The 27,226-nt window shown below is 35.4% G+C and overlaps 1 protein-coding gene across 1 annotated transcript in view; it reads left to right on the top strand.

Moving 5' to 3' along the window:
• The window catches only part of KCNJ3 (potassium inwardly rectifying channel subfamily J member 3), a 171,628-nt gene extending 145,454 nt beyond the window's left edge, over window positions 1-26,174 (top strand). The window contains 1 exon segment of the mRNA XM_006164766.3: window positions 22,990-26,174. Within this exon segment, the coding sequence (XP_006164828.1) occupies window positions 22,990-23,576 (587 nt within the window). The 3' untranslated portion in view covers window positions 23,577-26,174.
• Window positions 26,175-27,226: the final 1,052 nt, after the last annotated feature.

Here is a 27,226-nt window from a genome sequence, read left to right as displayed (position 1 = left end):
TTACTTTGGATATATCCCTAGTAGTCAAATTACTGGATCATATGGTAGTTCGAGTTTTAATTTTTCAAGGAACCTTTATACTGTTTTCCATAATGACTGTTCAAATTGACATTCCCAATAGTGCATAAGAGTTCCCTCTTCTGTTTATCCTCACTAGTACTTGATAACTCTTAATGAGTCTAATGATGATATTCTAAAAATAATATTTTAGCCCAGTTTTCCATCACTAAAAACCAAGTATCACACTGAATAATTTATAAAGAATACTGATTTTTTTAACTCATGATTTAGAAGCCCAGTATCAAAGAACCACATCTGGCAAGGGTATTCTTGTTGGTATAAACACTGTAGAATTGATGGACAGCACAAGGCTGCACCTGTAAGAACTTGCATCTGTGTCTGTATCTCTGTGTCCATGTGTATCTCTCCCTTTTTTTATGAAACCAGCAGGATTCAGTCCCGGGGTCTCATCCTAATGACCCTATCTAGGTTATCACTCTACAAAGGCTCCACCTCTTATTATTATAATTAGATTATGTCTTTGCCCTTTGAATGCCATCCCAATAGGAATGAAAATCTCAATAAGTGAATTTGGGAGTGGAGGCACGTAACAAGTAATATGCTTTGTGTAACCAACTCACATTTTAGAAAACTCAGCAGGTTCAGTTAGATGTCTATTCGTGCATTAGACTCAAGAGCACACACTTTAAAAAATAGTAATTATTTATTTTTATTTATTAATATTATTTTAAAGATTTCCTATAGGGCATGTGTACTCATCAGAGGGAGACAGAGAGAGAGAGAGAGGGAAAGTGAAACAGCAAGCTGTGAGGTCTGGACTTGAGCCATGGTCAGCCATGTGGGAGTCCAGCTTCTTAACCACCAGGACACTTGTTAACCCCAATCACACACTTTTTTAATGCATTTCTATATGCACAAACTGCCTTTATAGTAAATGCTTTCACATTAAATGGGTGACAAGTTTGACATTTGCATTGTAGTTATGCTGAAATTAGGTCTTGGAAGACAAATAAACAGCCAGACCATAGTCACTCAATTCTGGAAGGTCATACTAATTACTTATCTGACATCATCTACATTTAAATATTAAAAAGCATGGTTTTCACAAAATCATTATATGAGTAGATTTTTTTGATGAGTCATCACATGAAAACTATATGTACTTGAACCTTGGCTAGTCTATGCAAGAATTTTCCATAGATGTTACAAGCTTTAGGTGTGCTTTTCAGGTTCCTAGTGATTCCAGCCCTGCCTATCTATCACATGCAAGAACAGCCAATGTAGGGAAGGCTGGTATTAAGTGCTTGATGGGTGGTGGAGTTAAAAGTTTTTAGTATGTGGGACCAGCAGATGGCATAATAGTTACGTTGTAGGACTTCCACATATTTGACTGAGGTTCAAGTCCTGGACTCAGCGGCTTAAAACTCACACCGGATGTATGTGTGTGTATGCCCAAGGTTCCAAGAGGAGAATGGAGAAAAAGGGATTGTGGCGTGGCCATCCCCCCTGGGGGGGGTAATTTCTTACTTTCTATCTCTCTGGTGAACTCATGTGCCCTATAGCAAAAATCTCTCTCTAAGAAGAAATAAAAAGAAGTAGCCAGTATGCTTAGGATCATCAATTTTCTGAATAGGGAATATTGATGATTAGTGAAGACTGGTCATAATCAATGAATTTAGCATCATCATGGTTGAGCAATGTTAGCATGGGTGGCAATGACAATGACTATTCTCTTAGCACAGGGTAAGCAGGCAAATCTTGAGGGCAGTTCTCCCTGGTGGGAATGGGAAGACTCTGGTTGCTAATTCTCTTTTTTCTCCATGCTTTTAATATGTAAAACATCCTTTTGGGACCAGTGGGTGGCATGGAAGTTAAGACGCTGGTTCCCACATGGTCAACCATGGTTCGAGTCCTGTACCTGTTGGCTTGCTTTCTCATTTTCCCCCTCTCTCTTTCTGTCTCCCTCATGTATCCTATAGTGAATTTTTAAAACTTTCTTTAAAAGTCAAGAATATTTACTTTGTGTTGCTAAATAGATTTAGAAGTAAAATATCTTAAGTTTTTCAAATAAGATACTATGGAAAAACAGAATCTACTTAGCCAAGTTACCATAGCACAGATGTTTTAAACACATATGCACTCTGATATAGAACTGATTTTATATTTCATTTAGATCTAAAGTAATAAACCTTTTTAAGAGAAAATTTTGCTATAGGGTGTGTGTGTGCACTCACCAGAGAGACAGACAGAGAGAGAGAGAGAGAGAGAGAGAGATCGAAAGTGAGAAATCATCCCCCAGGGGAGGATGGCCACTTAGCAATTCCTTCTCCATTCTCCTGGGATCTTGGGTACACACGAGCACACATCTGGTGTGGGTTTTAAGCAGATGGGTCCAGGATTTGAACATCATTCGACTATGTGTGAGTCCAGCAACATAACCATATGCCATCTGCTGGTCCCCCCAAAAGTAATAAGCTTTTTTTTTGAAGATTATTTTATTTAACTTTTTATTTATTTACTCATTTTAATTTGACCAGAGAGGGGCACAGCATGTGTGCGTGCGAGAGAGAGACCAAGTCTCCAGGTCCAGTACTCTACCGCAGTTGGCCAGGTGGGAGTCCAGTGCCATTAACCACAACGCCACCTGCCAGCCCCAGAAATAAAGTTTTAAGTTATTCAATAGAGACTATTTCTTTTCATCATCCATGCTACCTTGGTTTGGTTACTTGCTTCCTTGCCCTGGTAAAGAAGAGGTCAACAGCTTATGGGTCCTCAGAATAGGTACATCAAAGACTAAAACTAAAATACAATTTAAAAACAACAGTAGAGGAAAAGACAGATGGCTTTTTCCTTCTTGTATTCTAATAGCAACTAGAACTGTTAATTAAAGTAAAAGGTAACTCAGAATGTAACTAAACTTGTACAGAGAATTAAATTAGTCTGAATAATTTAGATAAGATCACAGTTCTCTCTAATTTAAAACAAAGATTTAGATTGTGTTTAAATTATGTGGTCACTGAGCTGATGTTTGCACTTCACCTTACTACTTTGGGCATCATCTCTAATTAAATTGTGTTATTAAAAGTTAAAATAGGGAATGTCAGCATATGTACAAGAGGTTTTTTATCTTTGTACTTCAGTTTTCCTCTTTTATACAAATCAGTGTATTAAGTTGTGTTTTCTACGCTTCCTCCAAGTAAAATTAGTTTGGGTTTCTTTAATTGCATTATTCAGGCAATAAAATTATTCACTTATAAAAGACATAATCTTTGCTTCATCAGAGCTTTTAATGAAGTACATTTTCTTTGCCTAGTTTGCTCTCATATTCCTGAAAAAGATACAGTGAGTTACGTCTGTATTCCAACAGATTGCTACCAGTTATGGAAGAGACAATGACCTTCATTAAAACTGTATTTTAACATCACCAAATCACTGTAAGATTACTGATACTTGTTTGTCTAGAAAAGAGTCTTGGAAAAGCAATTGCATTAAGATGCACAACATGTATCTCAAACTTAATGTATTTAATCTGATTAGTAGGCTGAGACACAGCCAGAGCTCTGTCAGCAGATCAGGAATAAAACAAAGAGGCTATAATTAATGAAATTAATGCCAGATATAGAAACTTCAGACTTGAGGTGACACGTTGGTCATAACATTTCCTTTGAGTCTAGCAGGGAAAGACAGTTTAGTTGGAAGTATTTGTTCTTGGTTTAATGGTACGTATTTAGATGAGGATGGTGATATTTCTCATGCCTACTGGCTGATAAGACCGTTGGCAGGCATGATGCTACAAAAATGTCAGATGAATTTGATCAGAAAGTACAGAAAATAAATGGGTATGATCTAATTTACTGTTTTTATCTTTCCTTTCTTATAAGAAATACAAATAAATTTTCAGGGCATGCCCATCTTTATCTCTACAACTGAGAAATTGTTGGTAGCCAGTTTTTCTTACCTTCTAAATACAATTAGTTGTCAAGTCCTGTTCAATTTACCTCCTAAGGATCTTTCTGATCTATCACCGTAGCCATTCATTCGGCCATTGTCTTTTACTGTCATTTCCCTGCTCTGCCTGCTTTAGCCTTGACCTGATCAGATATTTTCAGCAGAGAGCAAAGTGATCTCTGCAAAACACTATCAGACTGTGTCACAGCCCTTGATAAAACACATCAGTTACCCCCTGCTGGCAGTGGAACACATTTTTTTTCAGGTGATAAGTACAATGTTCTTCAATATACAGCACCAAATATTCCTTATCTGATATAGGTTTTCAGCATTCAGAGGAAATGAAAAAATTTAACCTTTCACTATAGAAATAGTTTTGTATAATAAAGCCATGGTTGATGAAAATAAATATTAAAATATTAATAGTAGCAATGATAGTAAATGGGCCAGATGGTGCTACAATGGTAAAGGATAACATTCTGCAAGACATAGGAAGGTTTCTGGTTCAAATCTAAAGACTTCCTTGAGTACATAAGGCACATAATCTAGCGCTGGCTGAAGTCTAGAGGTAGATCATTGCATTGGAACCCTGATGAGGGTGCTGTCTCTGTCTCTCTTGCTCTCTCTCTCTGTCTTTCTTGTGCACGGAAAAATAAATAAACTTAAAGTTATGTAACTGATTGTATTAAGATAGAAAGGATTTATGCCAGTCAGAATACCTGAAACTTCAGCTTTGTAAGTATTGTGCTTAATCCACCTTTGGTAGACTGAGTTTTGAATGTTTACTTTCTATTTTTCTTAAAAAATAGTTTATGCAGTTCTTCTTTGATAATAATAGAAACCCTTCTCCATTAAGATCCTAGCATTTTCTTAGGATAGTTCTACATTTGAATATTACATGATACTACTGTAAAGTAAGCTTCTACCATTTATTAGGTACTTTAACAATAGATGTCTGAAGAAAGATTAAAGAAACAATACACATTGCTAAGGGAAAAGGCAGATTAAGAAGAACTTGAAAATGGCCTGTAAATAACCAGGAGCTGTCAGCATCTGAGGGAATGGAGCCCTTGTAGATGATACCAGCAATAGCAATGGTTTCAAATTATAGAGGGGGAAATTTTCTTCATATTTTAAAGAATGATTGTGTAATTTTATCTTTGCAGAAACTTTGATATTACACTTAGGTTTTGGAAATTAGCTTATAGGACATTGAAAACATACCTGTTGGGGCCAGCAGGTGGCATGGTGGTTAAGGGTGCTGGACTCCCACATGGCCGAGTCCTGGACCGGGTGGCTTGCTTTCTCACTTACTCTGTCTCTCTCTTTCTCTGGTCAAATTGAAACTAAATAGTGGATAAATAAAGTTAAATATCATAGTTCTTTAAAAAAATACATCTATTCACATCCTCCCTTCATTTGTAGAGATAACCGAGGGGCACACCGTATGCATCCTGGTACAGAAGTCCACCTTTATCATAGTGAAAGGTTGAAATGAATCATGTAAGCTTGAATGCATAAAGGCTGTGCTGACTAGTTAATGCGTGGAACAGCAGTAATGTGAGCCCACCACTTAGGAGGTATGAGACCTTGGGCCAGTGACTCACCCTCTCTAACATACAAAGTTTCTTTTGTGTATTTTGGTTTTCAAATTTTGAAAACTTCATTTTTTAAAATTTTATTTATTTTTGTATGATACATGGAGAGAGAGAGAGCTCCAAACAGGGTCCTGACACCATGATCTACCATGAACCTTCAGCCATCTCTGAATCATGGGAACCCAGGTGTCTTGATATACTCGGGAACATCTCTATACTAAAACTGAGACCCTTCCTTTGTGGGATTACATTGCAGAGTGTCATGTTTTACAACTGTGTGACCATCTGGCCCAAAACCATTAATTAAAAAAAATATTAATATACTTTAGGGCTGCCAAGTGGTGTGGTAGTTAAGAAACTGGATCTTAGGTGGCTGATTCCATCGTTCAGGTCCCAGCATTGGCAGCTTGAAAAGCACTCCAGGCATGTGAGCTTGAATGCCCAAAATCCTGAGCAAAGAATGGAGGTGTATGTCCATCCTCCCAGGAGGTGATTTCTCATTTTCCCTGTGTCATAGTCCCTCTACGGTGAGTCCACGTACCCTGTGGCAAATATAAAGTCATTTATTTTCTAGAGCATATTTAGGTTCACAGCAAAATTTAGCAGGAAGTGCAGAGAGTTCTCATACTTGCCTTCCACACTCTTACCCTCCACCCCAGCATGACTATTAACATTCAGCGACTCTGTGGCACATCTGTTTGAAAAGATGAACTAACCCATGTTTGTGGGTGTCCCAAATCCCAGGAAAATGGAGGAAAAGGAACTGTGGTGTTTCCATTCCTTTAATGCCCCGACCCCCTAGAGTGATTTCTCAAGTTTCCTCTCACTGTCTCTATTTCTCTCCTCTCTCCTGGGAGTGCATTTACTCTATGGCAAAAACCTTAAAAAAATAACAAATAATGAGCTATTAACCTACAAAAAGACATAAAAGTGCATATTACTAAGTGAAAGAAGCCAACATGAAAAGGTTATAAACTGTATTATTCTAACTAAATATCACTCAAGAAAATGCAAATATGGAGACAGTAAAAAGAGCAATGGTTGCTAGGGTCTTAGGAGAAAGAAGAGAGAAATAAGTAGAACAGCAGAGACTTTTTTAGAGCAGTGAAACTAGTTTGTTTGGCAGTACAATGATGGCTATATGTCGATGTACATTTGTTAACACTGACTGGTCAACACAGAGAGCAAACCCTGATGTAAACTATGACCTGGTGTGGTAATGATGTTTCCAAAATTCTGAGAGGAGAATGGAGGAGAAGGGACTATGGAGTGACCATCCCCCAGGGTGATTTCTAGCTTTCTGTCTCTCTGTCTCTCTCTGTCTCTCCAGCAAGCGCACACTCCCTATAGCAGAAAAATCTCTCTTAAAAAAAAAAAGACATAGGGAACCAGCAGCTATCGCGTCCCAGACCCAGTGGCTTCAAACTCACGCCGGGCGCATGTGCGTGCGTGCCCAAGATCCCGAGAGGAGAATGGAGGAGAAGGGATTGCGGCGTGACTATCCCCCTGGGGGGTGATTTCTCACTTTCTGTCTCTCTGTCTCTGTCTGTCTGGCGAGCACACGTGCCCTATAGCGAAAACCTCTCCAAAAAAAAAAAGAAAAAAGAAAAAAAAAAGACATAGACTCTGATTCTGAATGACACAAAAATGGGTATTTGTATATACATGTAGACATAAAGTAAACTTTTTTCCAATTATTATATGTAGCTTACGATTTCTAATAGACATCCTGGTCAGAAAGTTGTGGTTTTCAGTATTCCAGGTGGATTAACTTATCTGACCTTCTTCTTTCTCTCTCCCTTCCTTATTTAGGTCTCAGCTGGGTTGTTATGCAATATTAATAAGTTTTTTAATATTAAGCAGTATTATATATTGCATATTTTAGCATCATTTATATGATATGGATAATTCTATTCAAAAATGTCAAAACCTTCTACAAAAAAAACATATGATAGATTTCCCCAAAAGGTTACCAGGCCATTTGAGAATTTTGCCTCTAGGACTTGACTCTCTACATTAACAGAATGCTTGTAGACAGATCATTTTTCACTTTAAAATCTGGGAGGAAAGCTAGGCTGCCTTAGGAGTTGAGACACATTTTAGCATAAACTCGCAGAATTTGGTTATCATTTCTTTTCTGAAAATGTCGGATTTAAGGAAATCTCTGCATCTCATATGCCATTTGCCACAGCATTTTTATGTCTTTGAATTTTTTTAACAACATTTTTTCATAAAATTATATTATAAAACCTAAGAAGCTGAAAAACTGCATAGTTTAGGGAAATTTAATGTTTAGCTTATGTCATGGCAGAAAATTTAATTCCTTCATAAATCTTGTACATATATATGTTCAAACCAATCATTCGTTTTTATTCTAAAATGTGTGTGATACAATGGCAAATATATTTGTGATTATTACTGTGATGTGACATAGTCACACTCACAATAAAAGTTACTAAGAAACAATTCCCATAAAATTATAGGAATTTATTTTTTCACTTAGGGTGCTATAAATAGCATTATAGCAAAATTAGAAGCAAAATTATCTGACCTTTTACTGCAAAGCATAGAACCAGAACAACTGCTGAATTGCAAATATTTATTCAGGCTCTGTTCTGAGCCTGCAAGCAAAGAAAATGTATTTGAATTTTTGCCAAGGGAGATGTTAAAAAATAGCTATAGTTTTTTGCCAAAGGAGATGTTAAAAAATAGCTATAGTTTGTGATTGAAAAAGATGTGGCAGCCTATATAAAAAGCAAGACTCATGAGTTAGAGGGAAAACAAGTTTTAAATTTTGAGGTAAAAATAGATATTCTGCATGTTTACAGGATGATTCATTAGAGTTGCAGGAGGGACAGAAATTTCACCCAAACCTTAGATTCAATGAAGGTCAAGTATTCAGGGTTATAGAAATGTAAAATTAATTTAAGTATTCTATGTTTAATGGTTAAGTACAGATAAATATAATCTCTCTGGTAAATGTCTCTAGATATGCATCTATTTATTTATAAGTTTTTAAAGGTATAAGAAAAAAATTATTATTGAATGTGCTTTATCAGCAATTATGATTCGCTTCTTTGTACAAGAGTTATTTATTCTTTATGTGATGATTACATATACTTTATTTTTATATGCCCCCTCACACTTCACTAATCGATGTAAGAAACTGTCAGTGTAGATGTTTCCAAGTCAATTTTTGAGCTCATGAGTTGAACTAATTAATATATCATCTTAAAAGAACAGAAAAAATCCAAATAGACATATCACAAATATCTACTTTATTAATAATTATATTTTGCTTTTTTAAAGTATTTTATTTTTACTTTTTAGTTTCATTATCGGGTATATGCTCTTGCTAAAGAGAGAGAGAGAGAGAGTAGATAGAGAGAGAGAAAGAGAGAGAGAGAGAAAGAGAGAGAGAAATCATCTCTCAGGGAGAGTGACCATGCCACAATCCCTTCTCCTTCATTCTCCTCTCACATTTTGGGCACAAAGGCACATGTGCCCAGCATGATTTTTAAGCCACTAGTTTGGGACTCCAGTCTTGTGGTAGTCCATGTGGGATCCAGACTTGACATCCATGCCACCTGCTGGCCCCCTTTGCATTGTTGTTAGTGACCTTCTGTAGTGTGGCAAAGAGGATTAGTGATGACTATTAAAGGTCTGCATCATGAAAAAGTTGACTTCTCACTGACAATTTTAACCTCATTCTTTTTGTCTTCATTCCTTCTGCTGTCTCGTCTCAGGAATGCATTGAGCATCTAACACCTAGAACAATTTGTACTAGGTAGATAAGTGGATAAGAGCTACCTTCAGAAGCTTTTTCTAATCTGAAATATGTCCATAACTGCAGTGAATTAACAAATAGGAATTATACCTTCAATTCAGTCTCAACCTGTTATGCCTTTTTACATGATCTTTCTACACTCCAGAATGTGGTTTTTTCACATTGTGGATGCGAACTGTGCAGCAATCTACTATTCATCTTTCAATGAGAAGATCGGTCTCTCACTCCATTGCTGTAACACCTTGTAATTGAACCTGGAAGAGTGCCTAGCAGAAAGGAGATGTTTAATTAACCAATAACTGTTAAATACTATTGGTCACTGAAATTAATTTTGCATGTTACTGAACCATTTGCAATACCTAGAGGGTGCAGAATGGGTGTTTATGTGTGACCATATGACTTTTATTTTAAGTTTATTTATATATTGAAGAGAGAAAGACAGGTAGCTTCTACTTGAGCTCACCATGGCACTATTCCCACTCCCCAACCACAGCCTTCAATCCAGTCAGGATCATGGACACATCCATGGGTGTACCAAGCATGTTCAGGTCAACCAGGGATCTAACCCAGAGCCTTCCTATATGACTCCAGTATGGGGTAGAGAACCATACCTCTTGTGCCACTGCAGCTGTGTCCAAAATGACATATTTAAAAGACAAGAAATTGGAAGAGAAATATCAGGAAAAACTTCATAGAATTAAAAGCATTTTCCCTGTGCTTTGAATGTGAGGAATTATGTCCAACAGATGTAGAAATGGAAAAGGACATGCCAAGCAGTTGAAACAGTATGGACTAAGTGATATGAAAAGAGTAGTTTCTGTCTATTGGGAAAGTCATTCATTCAAGAGAATTGTAGCAGAATGGCATGGAGGTTAAAAAAGGCTGACTTAGGGAACCAGCAGTTAGCGTAATGGCTATGTCGCTGGATTCCCACGTAGTCGACCGCGGTTCGTGTCCCGGACCCGGTGGCTTAAAACTCACGCCGGGCGCGTGTGCGTGCGTGCCTAAGATCCCCAGAGGAGAATGGAGGAGAAGGGATTGTGGTGTGACCATGCCCCCTGGGGGGTGATTTCTCGCTTTCTGTCTCTATGTCTCTCTCTGTCTGTCTGGCGAGCGCACGCGCCCTACAGTGAAAATCTCTCCAAAAAAAAAAAAAAAGGCTGACTTAGATTGAAGACCTTGTTTGTGTATTTCCTACAAACACATCTTATTACAAGATGTTGGATGTACCTCACCTCCCTTCAGTAGGTTTATCAATCATATGAAAAAAAGAATAGTACATAGTTCATAGTGTGCTGGGGAAAACTACAAGATATTATGCATAGAAAACAACCAGGCGAATATTTTTTCCTAGTTAACTATTTTTTTCTTTTTTCTTTTTTTAACACTTAATCATTGAATATCTTTACAACATACAAAATGAATTTTCCCACCATGAATATACCACATAATTTTTACTAAGTCTTATTGATAATGCTCATAAGGAAATTAGAGATGAACTGTAATGGTAGCTTAAAACTAGATGTTGAGGCCAGCAGATGGCATAGTGGTTACATTGATGGACTCCCAGATGTCCCCCCAACCCCCCCAGTGGTTCGAGTCCCAGACAGAATGGTTTGAAAATCACACCAGATACATGTGCATGCATGCTTAAAATTCCAGGAGGAGAAGGAGTTGCAGCATGGCCATCCCCCCAGGGGATGATTTCTCACTTTCCCTCTTACTGTTTCTGGCTCTCTTTCTCTTCCTCTCTGACGAGTGCACATGTCCTGTAGTAAAATCCTCTAAAAGACAAACAAATGAACAAACAAACAAAAAAAATAGAGGTTGAAGGAAATAGGAAGATATACTAGAAAATTTGGGATTTATTTTTATTTCTTGTTTAAAATTTTTGTATTAATTTTGTTTAAACAATATATCATAAAGCATGGCATAATAAAAGAACAGTATAGGAATATCTTTAAAAGTGGTGTAGATGAATCCAAACATTTAATTATTGCAATTTGTATGTAACATTTTTACATACGTGTGTGCTATTGTTTCAGACACTAACTGAATTATCCCAATATTTCAAAAGGTTTTTCTTCATGATGACTAGGACAGTGTTCTGTAAAATAGTTAAATATCAGCATCACCTGAAAAATGCATCATTTTTTAAAAATTTAAGGTAAAAATGTATTTTCTGCTGTGAGTCTTATAAGATGAAGTGTTCTCTAATGGTATTATATTATAGCTATACAAATATGTTTTAGAAGTTAAAAATCATATTTCACTGGGGAAAAATAGCTCGAATGGATTTAGGTAGCAATGGTTTTGATTCTATAATTGACAATGTAAGGAAACATATTTTAATAGTTACCATCAAGAGAAAGTAGGGAAGAGTGTGCAAAGAATAGAACATTTTGACCACTAGATTAAAGGAATGATAATCAGTAAAAAGTGAATTTTGCAAATTCTATCATGTTTCTCTTAGGTTGTCAGGAAAGTCATGATATATTTTTCTATGTTTCTCTGTTAAAAATGCATCATGACTTTCCTGACAACTCAATAGATGAAGCAAGAGTGGAAAGCTGAAGGTAATGTCTCATCAATATAGCTGGCAAACTAATTGCATTTAAAGGAAAGTAGTTGTTACTATAAAGTTAAGTCATATTTGTTCAGGAAAAGCCAAATTAACAGTGGTGGTGGTAGATGAGTTTGTTCATAATACTTGTAATTATACGCTCTTCTTCAGAATCCAAGTAAGTATAGACAATATGGTGGACATCAAGTTGCTGGAAATTAATAATCAAAATTATTTCATTTGTTTGGAACTGTTTCTTTCTTTCTATTTTTTTTTGGAGAGGTTTTCGCTACAGGGTGCGTGCGCTCGCCAGACAGAGAGAGAGAGAAATAGAGACAGAAAGCGAGAAATCACCCCCCAGGGGGGATGGTCACGCCACAATCCCTTCTCCTCCATTCTCCTCTAGGGATCTTGGGCACGCACGCACGCACATGCGCCCGGAGTGAGTTTTAAGCCACCGGGTCCGGGACGCGAACCTCGGTCAACTACGTGGGAGTCCAGCGACATAGTCATTACGCTAACTGCTGGTTCCCTGTTTGGAACTGTTTTTGAGGAGTGGAGGAATCACTAAGGAATTATTAAAAATATATCTAGGGGCCATCAGATGACATGATGGCTAAGGTGCTGGACTCACACATGATTGGTCAAGGTTTGAGTCTTAGACCTGGCACTTGAAAGTCACACTTGGTGCGTGTGTTTGCATGCCCAAAATCTCAGGAGGAGGATGGAGGAGAAGGGATTGTAAAATGGCCATACTTCTGGGGGATGATTTCTCACTTTTACTTCTCACTGTCTCTCTCTGTCTCTCTCCAGCAAGTGCACATACTCTATGGCAAAATAAATAAATAAATAAGCATACCTAAACGTTTAATTCATTGAAAGCTAAATAATAATAGTGATTATTAATAGCCACCCACAGAATGAACCTTTATTATTTACCAGGTGTTATGACTGGAAGCACTTTGGGGAAAAAGCAGCTAAGGACTTTATTCAATAATCCTCAGAGCAATAGATTATATAATTATCATCATAATAACCTTATAAATTAGATATTATTATTATTATTATTATTTGGAGAGGATTTTGCTATAGGGCACGTGTGCTCGTCATAAAGACAGAGAGAGACAGAGAGACAGAAACTGAGAAATCACCTCCTGGGGGCATGGCCACACCGCAATCCTTTCTCCTCCATTTTCTTCTCGGGATCTTGGGCATGTACGCACACACGCCTGGCATGAGTTTAAGCCACTGGGTCCAGGAATCGAACCTTGGTCGACTACATAGGAGTCCAGTGACTTAGTCAAAATGCGAACTGCTGGTCCCAAATTAGATATTATTATCAATTATTATCATCCATATTTTAACAACAATCAATGTTCATATAATTTAAATAACATGCCTGGAGTCTTACTAATAGCCAGTGGTCCAAACAAGAACAATATCAAGTTAATATATAAGGTCCACATTCTTTCTCTTTAAATTACTCTGTATATCCTAAATATATTTTCAGCAATATAATTAATTCCCTGTCACATTTTCTACCTACTAGTAATTCTGAGCATCTGCACTTATATTCCTTTTTGGGAGTCTAAAAATTTGTCCTACTGGTCATTATTAAAAATCTACTTTTTTTCATTTGTTCTGGGAACTCAGAAGCCTGAAGTATTATGTTTCAAATATTTACTGCTAAATTTCTTGTTGAAGCTTTATTGTCTAACAAATATAATTGAGCTTTTTTTCCTCTTTTTTTAAAGAATTTTTTGACCTAGCTTGAGCCATAATAGCAAACTGATGTCTGAGAACACGTTGTAAGACCAAGTGCTTGTAAATAATAGAGGATAATATTGGGTTGAATGCACGCCAGAAACTTCTCCTCTCTAAAAGTCTGTCTGAGGAGAGTATGCTGAGCTTAAAGGGATTTCATCTATTTGAAAACTGCAGTTTCTGGAAGCAATTTATGTATTCCTAATGGCTTTGTAACTTGTATCCCAGAAAAGCTTAATTGCAGTAGCCTCAGTATTGTTGAATAGTGGTGCACACAGTGTCTTTACGTTTTATAAACAAGATAAAAATAAATAAGCTTCATCAGAAAGTTTGTGGTTTAAACTGGGGTTCTGCTCAGTGCAACAGAATGGAGAACATGCAGAGCATGCTAAGTAAGCTTAGCAGTTGTAAGATTTGGGGAAAAGGGTGAACTTCTGGGAGCACTTTGGGGAAGAAGCAGCTAAGGACTTTATTCATTAATCCTCAGAACAACATATAAGGTGGAGTAAGAAATTACTTTGATATATACAACATGCTCTGCATGTGAAGCTGGCAGCTGATTCAGTTATAAAAATAACTGAACATTGAAAACAACACGAAGAAAAAACAGACAAAAAGAATAAAGAAAAAATTGTGTGTTATTTGGTTAAATATTTCAGCTTATTTTTTTTCATACATGAGTGTGTGCACACACATCTATGTGTAAATGAAACTTGTAGTCATATAGCCTGCTTTTAAGGACTCTTCTTAGAGAAAATGATCCTTATTTATTGTGCATGCAATTTACATATATTACTTAATTTCATTTAATCCTCACAATATCCACACAAAATCATCAGGGTAGACTTCAATTTACAGATAATTAAGCTAAAGCTTAAAGAGATTTAGTTGTTTTTCAAGATCATACATTAATTAGTGGTAGAGTTGGAATTCATATTTAATATTAAGTGGGTCTGGATTTAAAGCCTATGGTCTATCCTCTATGCAAATGGCCTCTCATGTATATACACCCAGTTTACTTTTGACAGTAGAATATCAGCTATGATTGTCCTGAAGAATCTCCATGGTTCAGGTCCTTAAACAAAATCTAAAGGTTTTGTTTCTTCAAGAGGGTACTTGAGAAATATCAATCCCACACCATAAATGAGCAATGTATAATTGTATAATTTACTTAATAAACTCAAATAAATAAATATATATGTATATTTACATATATGTACATATATATAGTCTTCAGTTCAGTCATAAAAAATATCTATTATGAAAAAGCTGCATGAATTTCAACATTTTTTGCACCAAAATAAACTCATACTTTAAATTGCTTTTTATTCCTCATAGTATATATATATATATATATATATAGGGGAAAGAGAGAGAGAGAAAGGTGAAAAGAGTGGAAGAGCAAAGAACCATCCACAGGGCTTAGTCATGCTGAGATGCCCTTTCTCCAGTCTACCTGGATCCTGGGCAAATGTGTGCCCTGCCAGTTTTCAGGCCAGCTCGGCCAGGCACTGGAACCATGGTCAGCATGTGGCTTCCAGCTCCATGTCTCATGTGGTACCAGCTGCTTCACAGAGGCTGTCCAAACTTGGTCTTTAATTCCACATTTCTATGAGCTCTTTACAATCCTCTTATATATGCACTTGTAGATATACATACATATACACATAATTTTCAATTCTGTGATCAGATTCCAATACCCTATCAAGAAAGAAGATGTGTGGTATTTATTGGCTAAGATATTAGATTTATAAATCAATATGGGTTCTGTACTTAACTCCACTGCTTTCTCTCTGTTTCTTGAATTTTCCAAACTCTGATAGTCTCCCTTTAATATGGAAATACAAGATTTGATTCACAGTGTTGCTGTGATGATATAATGAGATAAAATAAGCAAAATATGTATAGCACAATGTTTGCCACACTGTTAAGTACTCAATGTGTAATTAATATTATCACTATTGTTTTTACTACTAATAATTAGAACTTTTAGCCAATCGCCAAAGAAATATAAGCAAGTGATTTTTTTTTCCTATCCTGTTAAAAGATGATTCAGCTATTATTTTTTTTAATTCAGGTATTATTTTAATTCTTTAAAGTTTACTGCTCATTTTAGTTTCCCATACTTTTTCCAAATAAAATCATATTTTTAAGACATTGAAAACTGTATTGCATGCAATAGCTCATAAAAGTATCCCCATGATCCTAGGACACAACTACCATTATTATTTTAATTTTAAAGATTAGAGAAACAGACTCGGAGAGGCAAAGCCATTATCTAATGTTCAACAGCAGAGATGGAAGCTGGGATGTGCCCTCAGGATTGTCTAGCAACAGAATATTTACTCCATAGAGCTGTGCAAAGTGCCTCTGCTGTTCCTCTGTAAAACTAGCCATCTCTTTCTTTCCATACTTTTGTCTTTGTTGTAACAAATCCATCCTCTCACTGAAAATGGCAGACCTGATGCTCTTGTATCCCAAAACTGATTTTTTTTTTTTTTTTTGGAGAGGTTTTTGCTATAAGGCGCATGCACTCGCCAGAAAGACAGACACAGAGAGATAGAAAGCAAGAAATCATCCCCCCAGGGGCATGGCCATGGTGCAACCCCTTCTCCTCCATTCTCCTCTTGGGATCTTGGGCACACACACGCGCCCAGTGTGAGTTTAAGCTGCCAGGTCCGGGACTCGAACCATGGTCAGCTACATGGGAGTTCAGCGACATAGCCTTTACGCTAACTGCTGGTCCCCTCCAAAATTGATATTTATTATTTCTATTGCCACACTCTCTCTTATTCCTCCCTTTGACTACACAGTACAAATTGACAGAGAGGTGGTGTAAAATGGGGATTCCAAGCATGAATTCTCAAACCCATTTTCTTCAGTTCAAATTCCAGCCTCACCACTGTTTGTAGTCTTACTATTTTGTAGCCACTCTTTGGCTCAGTTTATACCTCTGGAAAACAGCAAAGATTACTGTACCTTCACTAAGACTTGTGAGGATTAAAGACAGTGCATAAAAAGTACTTGACATATAATTCTACACAGATATTGCCATTTCATGGGAGATTTGCCTTTTTATTGTTTTTGATTTTCATTTTGTTTTGTTTTGGTTTGGTTTTGCTTTTGTTTAGTGCATGTGTAATAAAACACACCTCTTCCCTAGTCCTTTCCCCCTCCTCTCTAAAAACAACTTCTATCAGGGTATTAGTTAAAGTTTAGACAGAGCCTTTGCTGTACAGAAGGTATTGATTATGTGAGATGTTCTGGGCACAGCATCCAGGCGTTTCCCTTGACCTGAGGTTATATTGTTTTAACCATATCATGTCTACCTTGTGTGACATGCACCTTGCCTGACCGGCAGAAACAATGGAAATAACTGAGTCAGAGGCATTCTGAAAGTTTAATTAGGGACTTATAAAATAACAATTCACTTTGCCATTTTACTTAAAAAGCTTTCAGACCTTGTATTTGAATGAATGTTCAATTCAGTCAAAGAGATGAACTTACCAATGTGTAAAGGCAGAATCAAGAAAGGGAAATGTCGCAATTTTAACAAGTTAAACTATATTGCCTTTCAAAGAGACATGTGAACAGAGGAATAAATTACATTAAACAATAATATCGCCCCCTTTTAGTCCACGAATCAATGTGCAGAGTACATCTTTTTTCACAAAATGTTTTTCATCTAAGGATTCAAAAGTCCCAGCTATTTCCAGTAGCAGCATCTGTTGCTTTGCCAGTTTCCACAGAGATGAGCTCATGTTGATTTTCACCACATTTGTTCAAGTCTGAAATCTGGTTAAAACATGCAAACAGTCCTATTGCCAGCTAAGAGGTGCCGCCACATAGTACCCTTTGCAATAATGTATTCACCTGCATTTCTTTTCATTCAAATGACATTTGTAATTATGAATCTAAACATGGATTATTTAAAAACAATCTGAATTTGTTAAGCTAAAGAATTCCAGAAAGAAGAATGCTATGATACATGCATGTTCTTGGAGAATATAATTATATCTACTTTAAAGCTTTTCAGTTGAAATTTGCATCCTTTTAACACCATTTGGGGATAATTTTTGTGAAAACTAGTCTTTCAATTGCATTTTAGCTTAGCTTATTGTCTAAACTGTAGATTGATGATCATAGGCATTTTCTTGTTACCAGTTTATAATGGTTCTATATAATTATTCATGTACTGAGTGCAAATTAAGAAGATACTGAAATGAAAGCACATTTTAAAACTATGATGTTTGTGGATTGGAAATGCCTGATTCTTGTGACACCAAATGAAGTGTGAACAGAACAGCAGGACAAACCAAGGTACTGGCAAATGTTCTGGTATGATTAGCATAGTTTATCATTCATTTTAGCCATTCACTTTGACACAAACCTTTTTAGTATACCCCATGTTTCCACATGTAGTCTCCCCTGCTCTTGACGATAGTTAGGTGGAAAATATTGAGAAATTCTAAAAGTTGGGAAAATGAATAATTTAATTGTTTCCTATATGTTAAAAATATTGAATACATTACATAAAAAGAGTTTTTATGAACGAATTGCTATATGGTAAACAGTGATTTTTCCAATTTAATTTTGTTTTACAAATAAATCACTAATATGAAAAATATTTATATTAATGCGCTTTCACTGATTTTCAGAACAGCAAATACATCATGCAAATTGTCATTGTGAAACAATGAAAACAGCAGTCATTTTTGAGCTATATCTACATTCCAGGCACTATATTTTTTACTTTCAAAAATCTCAGCAGGTTTATAAGAGAGGGTACTGTTATATCCAGTTTAAGAGAATCCAGAACCAGAGAGCATTAGGTGATTTTCACAAGGTATTTAGTAATAGAATTGTCAGCCAAACTGATATCTTTTTAAATTATATAAAGATGCTGCTTCACATATAGCCATTTGCAGTGGAAATAAGTAATTTCATATGGTAGAGAAGCATTAAAACTTTCTTTTCAGTCAAAACCGTTTACTGGCATTTCAATAAAAATGCTTGCTGATATTTTAATACAAGCAAACATTTGATGGTCTTTTCCAACTGTAGATGTCATAGCACCTAAGTATCTTAATAATCAATGACCTTTTCCCCCAGAATTACAATTTTATAAGATTTTATTTTCTAAGATTTTCTTTTCTATGATTTTGTTTGTTTGTTTTTCTCCATTTAAGTCTCTATAGTTCTTTTATATTGCTTTTCCTTACCATCAGAAGCAACTCAAGGTTGGCTTTGGGGAACAGCACTGTGGTACATTGTAATGGTAAATAGTGGGCAGAATTTTAATTTTAATTTATTATCTTTTTTTTCCTTAGGGAGTGTGCACTTGCCAGAAAGAGACAGAGAGAGATAAGAGAGAAAGTAAGAAATCACTCCCCAGGGGCATTGTCCACACCACAAATCCCGTTTCCTCTGTTCTCCTCTCAGGATTTTGGATATGTGTGCCTATGAACTTCATAGGATTTTCAAACTGCCAAGTCAGGATGGTGCCCTTGATTTTTAATTTTTCTTTTCTTTTCTTTTTCTTTTTTTCCTAATGGAAAATAAGGCCACCAAAATAAATTGAGTTGACATAGTGAAAGTAATTTTAATGACTAAAATTTGGTAGCTATCATATTTTTTTCCATATTTCACTGTAGTGTGGTTATAAATAACTGTACAAATTTGCCTTAGCTCTTAACGTGTGCACGGATTTATACTATGGAAGGACCAACATATAAACCTATCTTACTGCTCAAAACATTTAATTTAATTTAGTACATGCCTTCTCTTTAGATCATTCTGCCTGCCATTGATTTTTTTAAAAAGTTTTTGCCAAAGGGTGTGTGCACTTGTCATTAAGACAGAAAGCAAGAAATCACCCCCAAGGGAGCATGGTCATGCTGCAATTCCTTCTCCTCTTCTCTCAGGATTCTGGCACACACACATGCGCCCAGCATGAGTTTCAAGCCACTGGGTCTGGGACTCAACCCGGAGTTGACTCACACAGTCAGTGTGTATCCAGTGATGCAATCATTATGCCATCTGGGGGTCTGGGCCATCAATTTTCAATAGAGTAAGTTTTTCAAATTAAAATAGGATTGTAAGGAAAACACTATCACTTAACAGTAAAAATATATTTATGATCTTTTTCCTTAAGTTTAAGTATCTTAGACTGAAAAGATTCTAAGAAAATAAAAGAGAATGGTTGTCTTTAGGAGGAAATTAAAATGCATGTCAACGTTATTTGTGGGGTTTTGTTTTGCTTTTATTCTTTTTACAATTCATTTCATTGCTGTATATCATGATAGCAACAAAGTCAATTTTCCCAGCATCCATACACTGTATATTACTCCAGTTAAAGATATTATTATACATGTTATAATCAATAGATAATTTTCCATCTTTCTGTCCCTTAAATATTTTGCACAAGAGAATCAAAGGGACCATTATTTGTTTTATTATTCCATATCTTAATAGATAACAAGATTAGATATTACTCTTTATTCTAGGTAATTTTCTGTGTCCTTAAACTTCTTGAAATGAAACCAAGTAAATATATGAGGAAGTACATTTTTATCTTTACTGATTAAGTGATAATCTATAATATTTTTCTTATAAAGTATTTATTTTCAGGCAAGAAAATACAGAATGCTGTTTTGTGTCTATAAAACTTACAAATTACTTTTTGAGTTAATTTTATTATCTTCTCATATAAATTTAACTGGGAGTTTTTCTAGTAGAATATTGATATGAAAACAGATATTTGATTATTTGATTACTGTTAGATTTGTACCATGACAGAATTAAAATGATAAATTGTTTGGAATAGGGTTGTAGTTAAAATAACACGGGCATAATGGTTATAAAAAAAAAGGTAAAAAGTCACACATTGTAATTAGAATGATACTGGCATATTTTCTGTATATTTTATTAGATCTGGTGCTCAAGAAAGGTCAAAAGACTTACCTTCTCTGAGCACTAGATGTTTTTATCTTTAAAATGGCCACAAGGATATCTTCTCAATGGGACGATATTAAGGACTAGAAAGAACATCTAGGGACCTGCAGGTGGTTTGGTGGTTAAAGGCGCTCGATTCTCACCTGGCTGACAGGGGTTCAAGTCCCAGACCTGGAGCCTTGCTTTTTCACTTTTCCTTTCTCTTTCTCTCTCTCTCTTTCTGTCTCTCTCTGGTCAAATGAAAAATTAATAATAATAATAACAAATGGAATTAAATATATATATGTAAACCATCTAACACAGTGCCTGCCATATGACAGGCATTTATTTTCTATGTGAAATTTTTGTAAAATCTTGAAAAAGGTGGCATATAGTAATAACAACTGATTTCCTGGTGATATGTAACTAATAGTATGCAGAAGATAAGATTTTGGAAGAATTCAATGAAAAGCTCAGTTTATCTTAATTTTGGCTTTTTGATCATACATTTTATTCTGAGAAAATGTCAGAATATTCCTATATCCAAACTAGGCCAAGCTTAAAAACAACGACATGTAACAGTAATGAATTGACTATTACTACTTGTTTAAATTATACTTTACTATTGAGATGATTTTTGAATTCATCTAAAACTTTACATTTTAATAGCCCTTAATAGAAGTCTATTAATAAAGTAAAAGCAAAGCAGTGATTTCACTACTTACAGAAAATGGTATGCTTTAACTAAGGCTGAAACTCGATATCTGGTTTTAATTTCTTCATATACTTTCAGTCTTTACAGAATGAATATTCAGAAGTTGACTGCCCTGATGGTGATTCAAGCTAAATAAATAATTTATGAAGAGAAAAAAATGAGTAAATTAGAGTACCATGGGATAAATGATATCCAGGCAACATAATATATAAATAGCAACATTTTCTATCTGATAGCCAGCATCCAGTTCTAGATATTACTAGGAATGAAACTAACATATCATATGGCTCGAATTCCTGATTTTTGAACACAGATTTCTAAGATTTGAGTCAATGTTCATTCTGATTTTGTAGGTCCAGAGGCAATATTCGTTCTGGCCTTACAGGTCCAAAGAAATAGAACCACCATTACCCTATTATCCAACAAAGAAATATTTTTCCATTTTATTCATTTAGCAAAAACTTGGAAGAGTTGGGAACCAGCAGTTAGCGTAATGGCTATGTCGCTGGACTCCCACATAGTCGACCGCGGTTCGTGTCCCGGACCCGGTGGCTTAAAACTCACGCCAGGCGCGTGTGCATGCGTGCCCAAGATCCCAAGAGGAGAATGGAGGAGAAGGGATTGCGGCGTGACCATCCCCCCTGGGGGGTGATTTCTCACTTTCTGTCTCTATGTCTCTCTCTGTCTGTCTGGCGAGCGTACGCGCCCTACAGTGAAAAATCTCTCAAAAAAAAAAAAAAAAAGAAAAAAACTTGGAAGAGTTATCTTTTGTTCCCTTATCTTCAACTGCAAGTCTTCACTGTGAAGAGATAAAAAAGCAATTTATCACTTATTAAGACAACTATATGTAGAAATTATATGATGCCTCTCAGCAGTCCTATTGTATCCGTTATTTTATGTCATACCCATAGCAATCCCTGTGAAACAAGTGTTTTCCATGCATTACAAATGAGGAAAAGTGATACTCAGCTGTCTTTCTTGTGAATTCAGTGGTAAAGTTTGGATTCAAAGTCAAGTTTGTTTCATGTACCATATTACTTCTTTTATTTTTGTTCTCTTTTAGGCTTTTGCCATAGTGCTCATGTGATCCCCAGAGAGAGACAGAGAGAGAAAAAGTGAGAAGTGTCTCCCCAGAGGGAATGGCCACACTGCAATCTCTTCGTTCTCTTCTCAGTATTTTGGGCATGCACATACGCATTTGGTGTGATATTTAAGTCACCAGGTCTGGGACTAAACTGTGGTCAACAATATGGGAGTCCAGTGCCTTAACCACTACACCACCTGCTGGTCTCCAAATTGTTTCTAAAATGATGAGAAATTATTACATAATTTTCCCACTTACTTTCTTACAGAGACCTATATGTTATATAATTATTATAGGTGATCTTTGTTTTTGGTTTAAGGATAAGAAACAATTGTGTAATGATTTAATACCCTTCGGCCATGAATTGTATCAATCCTGGTATTTATTATTGGATGAAATATATGTATCAAAGCTATTAATCTGTAGTAAAACTTTTGGCCTATGCTGTTGTTAAATCTATCCATATAAATGGCCACAATATAAGTAAGAAAGCAAAATTAATTATTTTGGTACAACTGGCTTTGCATGTGCTTCCACTATGCCATCATTTATCAAGGACTCTCTTTTTGCTTGTAGGGATGACTTGTCAAGCTCGAACATCATATACAGAAGATGAAGTTCTTTGGGGCCATCGCTTTTTTCCCGTAATTTCCTTAGAAGAAGGATTTTTTAAAGTTGATTACTCCCAGTTCCATGCCACATTTGAAGTCCCCACCCCACCTTACAGTGTGAAAGAACAGGAAGAAATGCTCCTCATGTCATCCCCTTTAATAGCACCAGCCATAACTAACAGCAAAGAAAGACATAATTCTGTGGAGTGCTTAGATGGATTAGATGACATTAGTACAAAACTTCCATCAAAGCTGCAGAAAATTACTGGAAGAGAAGACTTTCCTAAAAAACTCTTGAGAATGAGTTCTACAACTTCAGAAAAAGCCTACAGCTTGGGAGATTTGCCTATGAAACTTCAACGAATAAGTTCAGTTCCTGGGAACTCAGAAGAAAAACTGGTATCTAAAACTGCCAAGATGTTATCTGATCCCATGAGTCAGTCTGTGGCTGATTTGCCACCAAAGCTTCAAAAGATGGCTGGAGGAGCGGCTAGGATGGAACAAAACCTTCCAGCCAAATTAAGAAAAATGAACTCTGATCGTTTTACATAACAAAGCACCCCCTTAGGCATTATTTAGTGTTTGACTTAGTAGTAGTCCAATATTTGGCTGATGAGGTATTCCTCCCTAAGGAATCTGAAAGGTACATTCCCCTCCCCACCCATAGTTCTATAAGCATATTTGAGAATCCTTTGTTCTCAAGTGTTGCTACTGTGCAGAAAGGAAAGCTATGAAGGGAGGATAAAGAAGTTATTAATGGGCATGTATTATCACATCAAGCATGCAATAATGTGCAAATTTTGCATTTAGTTTTATGGCATGATTTATATATGGCATATTTATATTGTATATTCTGGAAAAAAAAATATATATTTAAAGAGGGGGTACTCTCCCCAACATTTCTAACATACGTATTAAGCCAAACATGAGTGGATAGCTTTCAGGGCGATAAACCTATACACACACAAACACACATACATACATATATATACACACATACACACACACATACACACATACATATATATATCTGATAAAATTGTGATGTTTTGTTTAAAGTTGTAGTTCTTGTGCATGTTTACTTTATTAGACTAGGAAGGCTACTGGCATTAATTATTAATACCAAATATTTTAGCCTTAAATTATTTGTCATTTTAAAATCTGATTTAATGTTTTCTGCTGTTTAAGGTCCTGGATGGTTTTCAACTGTGCTTTATCTGAGAGAGTCACATAAGTTTGTGCCACTTATGGCCCTATGAAAATAGAGGCGTTATATATTGAACTTGTAGATTGTAGGGCATACCAGTATGTGGTACATAATTGAAAATTTCTTATGATTTTTATAAGTTGCTAGTTCTGGGAGGAGATAAATCTTGACTAATTTGAGAATTTATTCTTTCCTGGAATAATTAAAATCTAGAAATATGTTTTGTATGCACTCTAATACAAATATGAGCTCGAAACAAATGCTGAATTAGTGTAATAGTCAGTAACCAAGTTGTATTAACTATATCAGAATCTATGTAAAACTAGTATAATTAATGATCCTTGTTTCAAAACTGAGTCAACTGGAAACATTTCACTCTTTTTTTGGGAAATTTTATTTGTTTTAAAAGACCAATAATTTATCTTTAAGGAGACAAAACAATGCAATGAAACAGATGATAAATATTTATGCTTAAAATAATTTGTATGTCTAAGTGAGTGTCTTTTTAATGCTGTTTGTTGTTTCTGGCATTTGTTGTAATAGAATAGACTTTTTTTCCACCTGAAAAACCTATCCCATGCCTATCATTCATAGTTCAGAAGGAATGTTTTGTACAGACCAGAGAGAAATTAAAAATAGATGAATCAAAGATATATTAAACATACTTTATTTTTGCTGAACACTAATTTTATTGGTGTCTTGGATCCTTGGCCTACCCAAATAAATTTGATCAGTGCTGTTTTTTTAATCCCAGTGTCTACTATGTATGATTCATTAGTGGAAATCAAAGCTATTGATCATTACTATACCTTATAAAAATAAAGATTTGGAATGCAGAGATTTTTTAAAAAAATTTAGAAGTGCTCTTTATCAGAAAATCATGAGTTTTCTTATAGAACTTTCATGGGCATTAAAGTCTAAGACTGCCCAGAATTAATCCATTTCCCATGAATACTAGGTCATTAATGACTGATTTGGGCTCTCATTACACATTTTTTTAAAACAAAACTGTGGTGATATTATTAGACATTATTGCATCAACTATTGTATCATTAACTATAATAATATCTTTTGGCTACCTCTGTATCAGCCAAATTTTGTAGGTGCAAACACATACCAGGGAATTGTTACTGACGAAATGATCAACCTTGAGCATTCATCCACTGTGAATAGAGTGAGTTGCCCTATCCCTTGACCACCAAATTTTCTTATTTGCTGGATATAGAAAATTAAATAGTAGTAGAGAGAGAAGGGGGTCCAGAGAGTGTGTTGTATTCATTAGAAGTGGAAACAATTGCATATGTCGTTTAGTCCAACATCTTAGAACTAAATAGAGCCATACTTTACTTTGGAGAGTCATTTGAATTTGTATTTGGTACCAATAAGATGGGACCAAGCACAAACTCTCTGAATGTATTCATTTATCCAAGAGAATATTTGCATGCCTTGTCTATCCTAGACATTTTTAGTTTCTTGGGATATGGACATGACTAAGCTGGAGAAGGTCACTGGTTACCATGAGAAGTATATACCAGCAGGAGAGGGGGAAAAACCCAAACAACAAATGAGATAGTTTGACCATGAAACAAGTAAGACAACAAAATCAGGGTAATATGATGGAAAATGAGTGTGAGACTAAAAACTAATTATTTTAATTTTAGAAGAAGGCTTGGCTTAGAAAGAAGGTAGTTATCTGAACAGACACAAATGATAAAGAGCTACTTGTACCAAAATTAATTGAACTGAGTAAATGGTATTTTATCTTTTCCATATGTGTGTGGGAAAGGTATAATTTCTGCATTTAATTGCAGATTAATCCCTATTTCTAGGTTGATTTTAAGTCCCAGTTTACCTAGGATAATTTCAGTTTATACTTGTTGTGCCTGATCAATTGGTAAACCATCCTTTCACTCTTATAATGTCCTGATTTGGATGATATATGGTAAAGTTTTTGTTGAAATTAAATGATCAAGTCTGATATATTTGGATAAAAATAAAGAATTGCTTTTCTTCTTCTTTGTTGAATTTTTTTCACACATTATTTCAAGCAAAATAATCTCAGTTTTATATATTTCAGCCCAAGGACTCTTATTTAAGTGATTTCATGTAACATTTGCTCAATCTGTACATGACATGTCTCTCAGCAGTGGAAAGTTATGCATTTTATTGAATGAATAAAAAATAAACCTCTGGTATTTCCATCTCAGAAAGTTGTAAGAGCTCAAATTAAAGAGAGTAAAAGTTGATTTAAGCCAAGATAATTTTCATCTCAGCAATGAGGTGGCTATTGGAAGATATAATGTGATCACTGAACTGAATAACTCTACTTAACAACTGGAAACTAGTTTCTTTTATAGTATTTTCATGGTATAGCTCCTGTTAGAGTATAATATTTCATTCTATTTATCAAGCTAATGTAAATAAAAATATAATTATTTTGATAATGCTTATCTTAAATTTAAATATTTATCCTTTTTAGCAATATGTGAATACACTTTTGTAAATATATACCAAATGAAAAATACGGATATTTTATCATTAATTCTTTCTGAAAATAATTCTTACACTGTTTTAAATTTATCTCTACATGGCTTTAAATGCTATGAAAGTGTTCAGCTGTCTCAGTACTCCAGTCTTTTTTGTGTGGACAGAACAGGTTGATAATGCATTATTTCTCCTAGAGGAAGATGAGGGTATAGGGAAGCTGATTTGCAATCTACCTGTATTATGAAAATTTCTACCATTTCATACTATGAAGAGGGTTTAACTGGACTACATAGTATATTTGTGAACGCTGCTTCAGAATTTATGCTTCAATTATATTATACATATTCAAATTAGTTTCAAATCAATTGCATTTTCTGGCATGCAATCTATAATCATTTAAATGTACAAGGTCACCTAGATTACAAAGATATAAACTCATGTATTCAATGCGGCGAGTTCAGTTTTATAAAAACTATATTAAACTTTGAAACATGATTGGGTTTAATTC

Source organism: Tupaia chinensis, unplaced genomic scaffold, assembly GCF_000334495.1.
Source record: "Tupaia chinensis unplaced genomic scaffold, TupChi_1.0 Scaffold143714_1, whole genome shotgun sequence".
In the NCBI taxonomy this organism is placed as follows: Eukaryota; Metazoa; Chordata; class Mammalia; order Scandentia; family Tupaiidae; genus Tupaia; species Tupaia belangeri.
The sequence above is the reverse complement of the archived record's forward strand: the minus strand, read 5'-3'. Positions and strand labels throughout refer to the sequence as shown.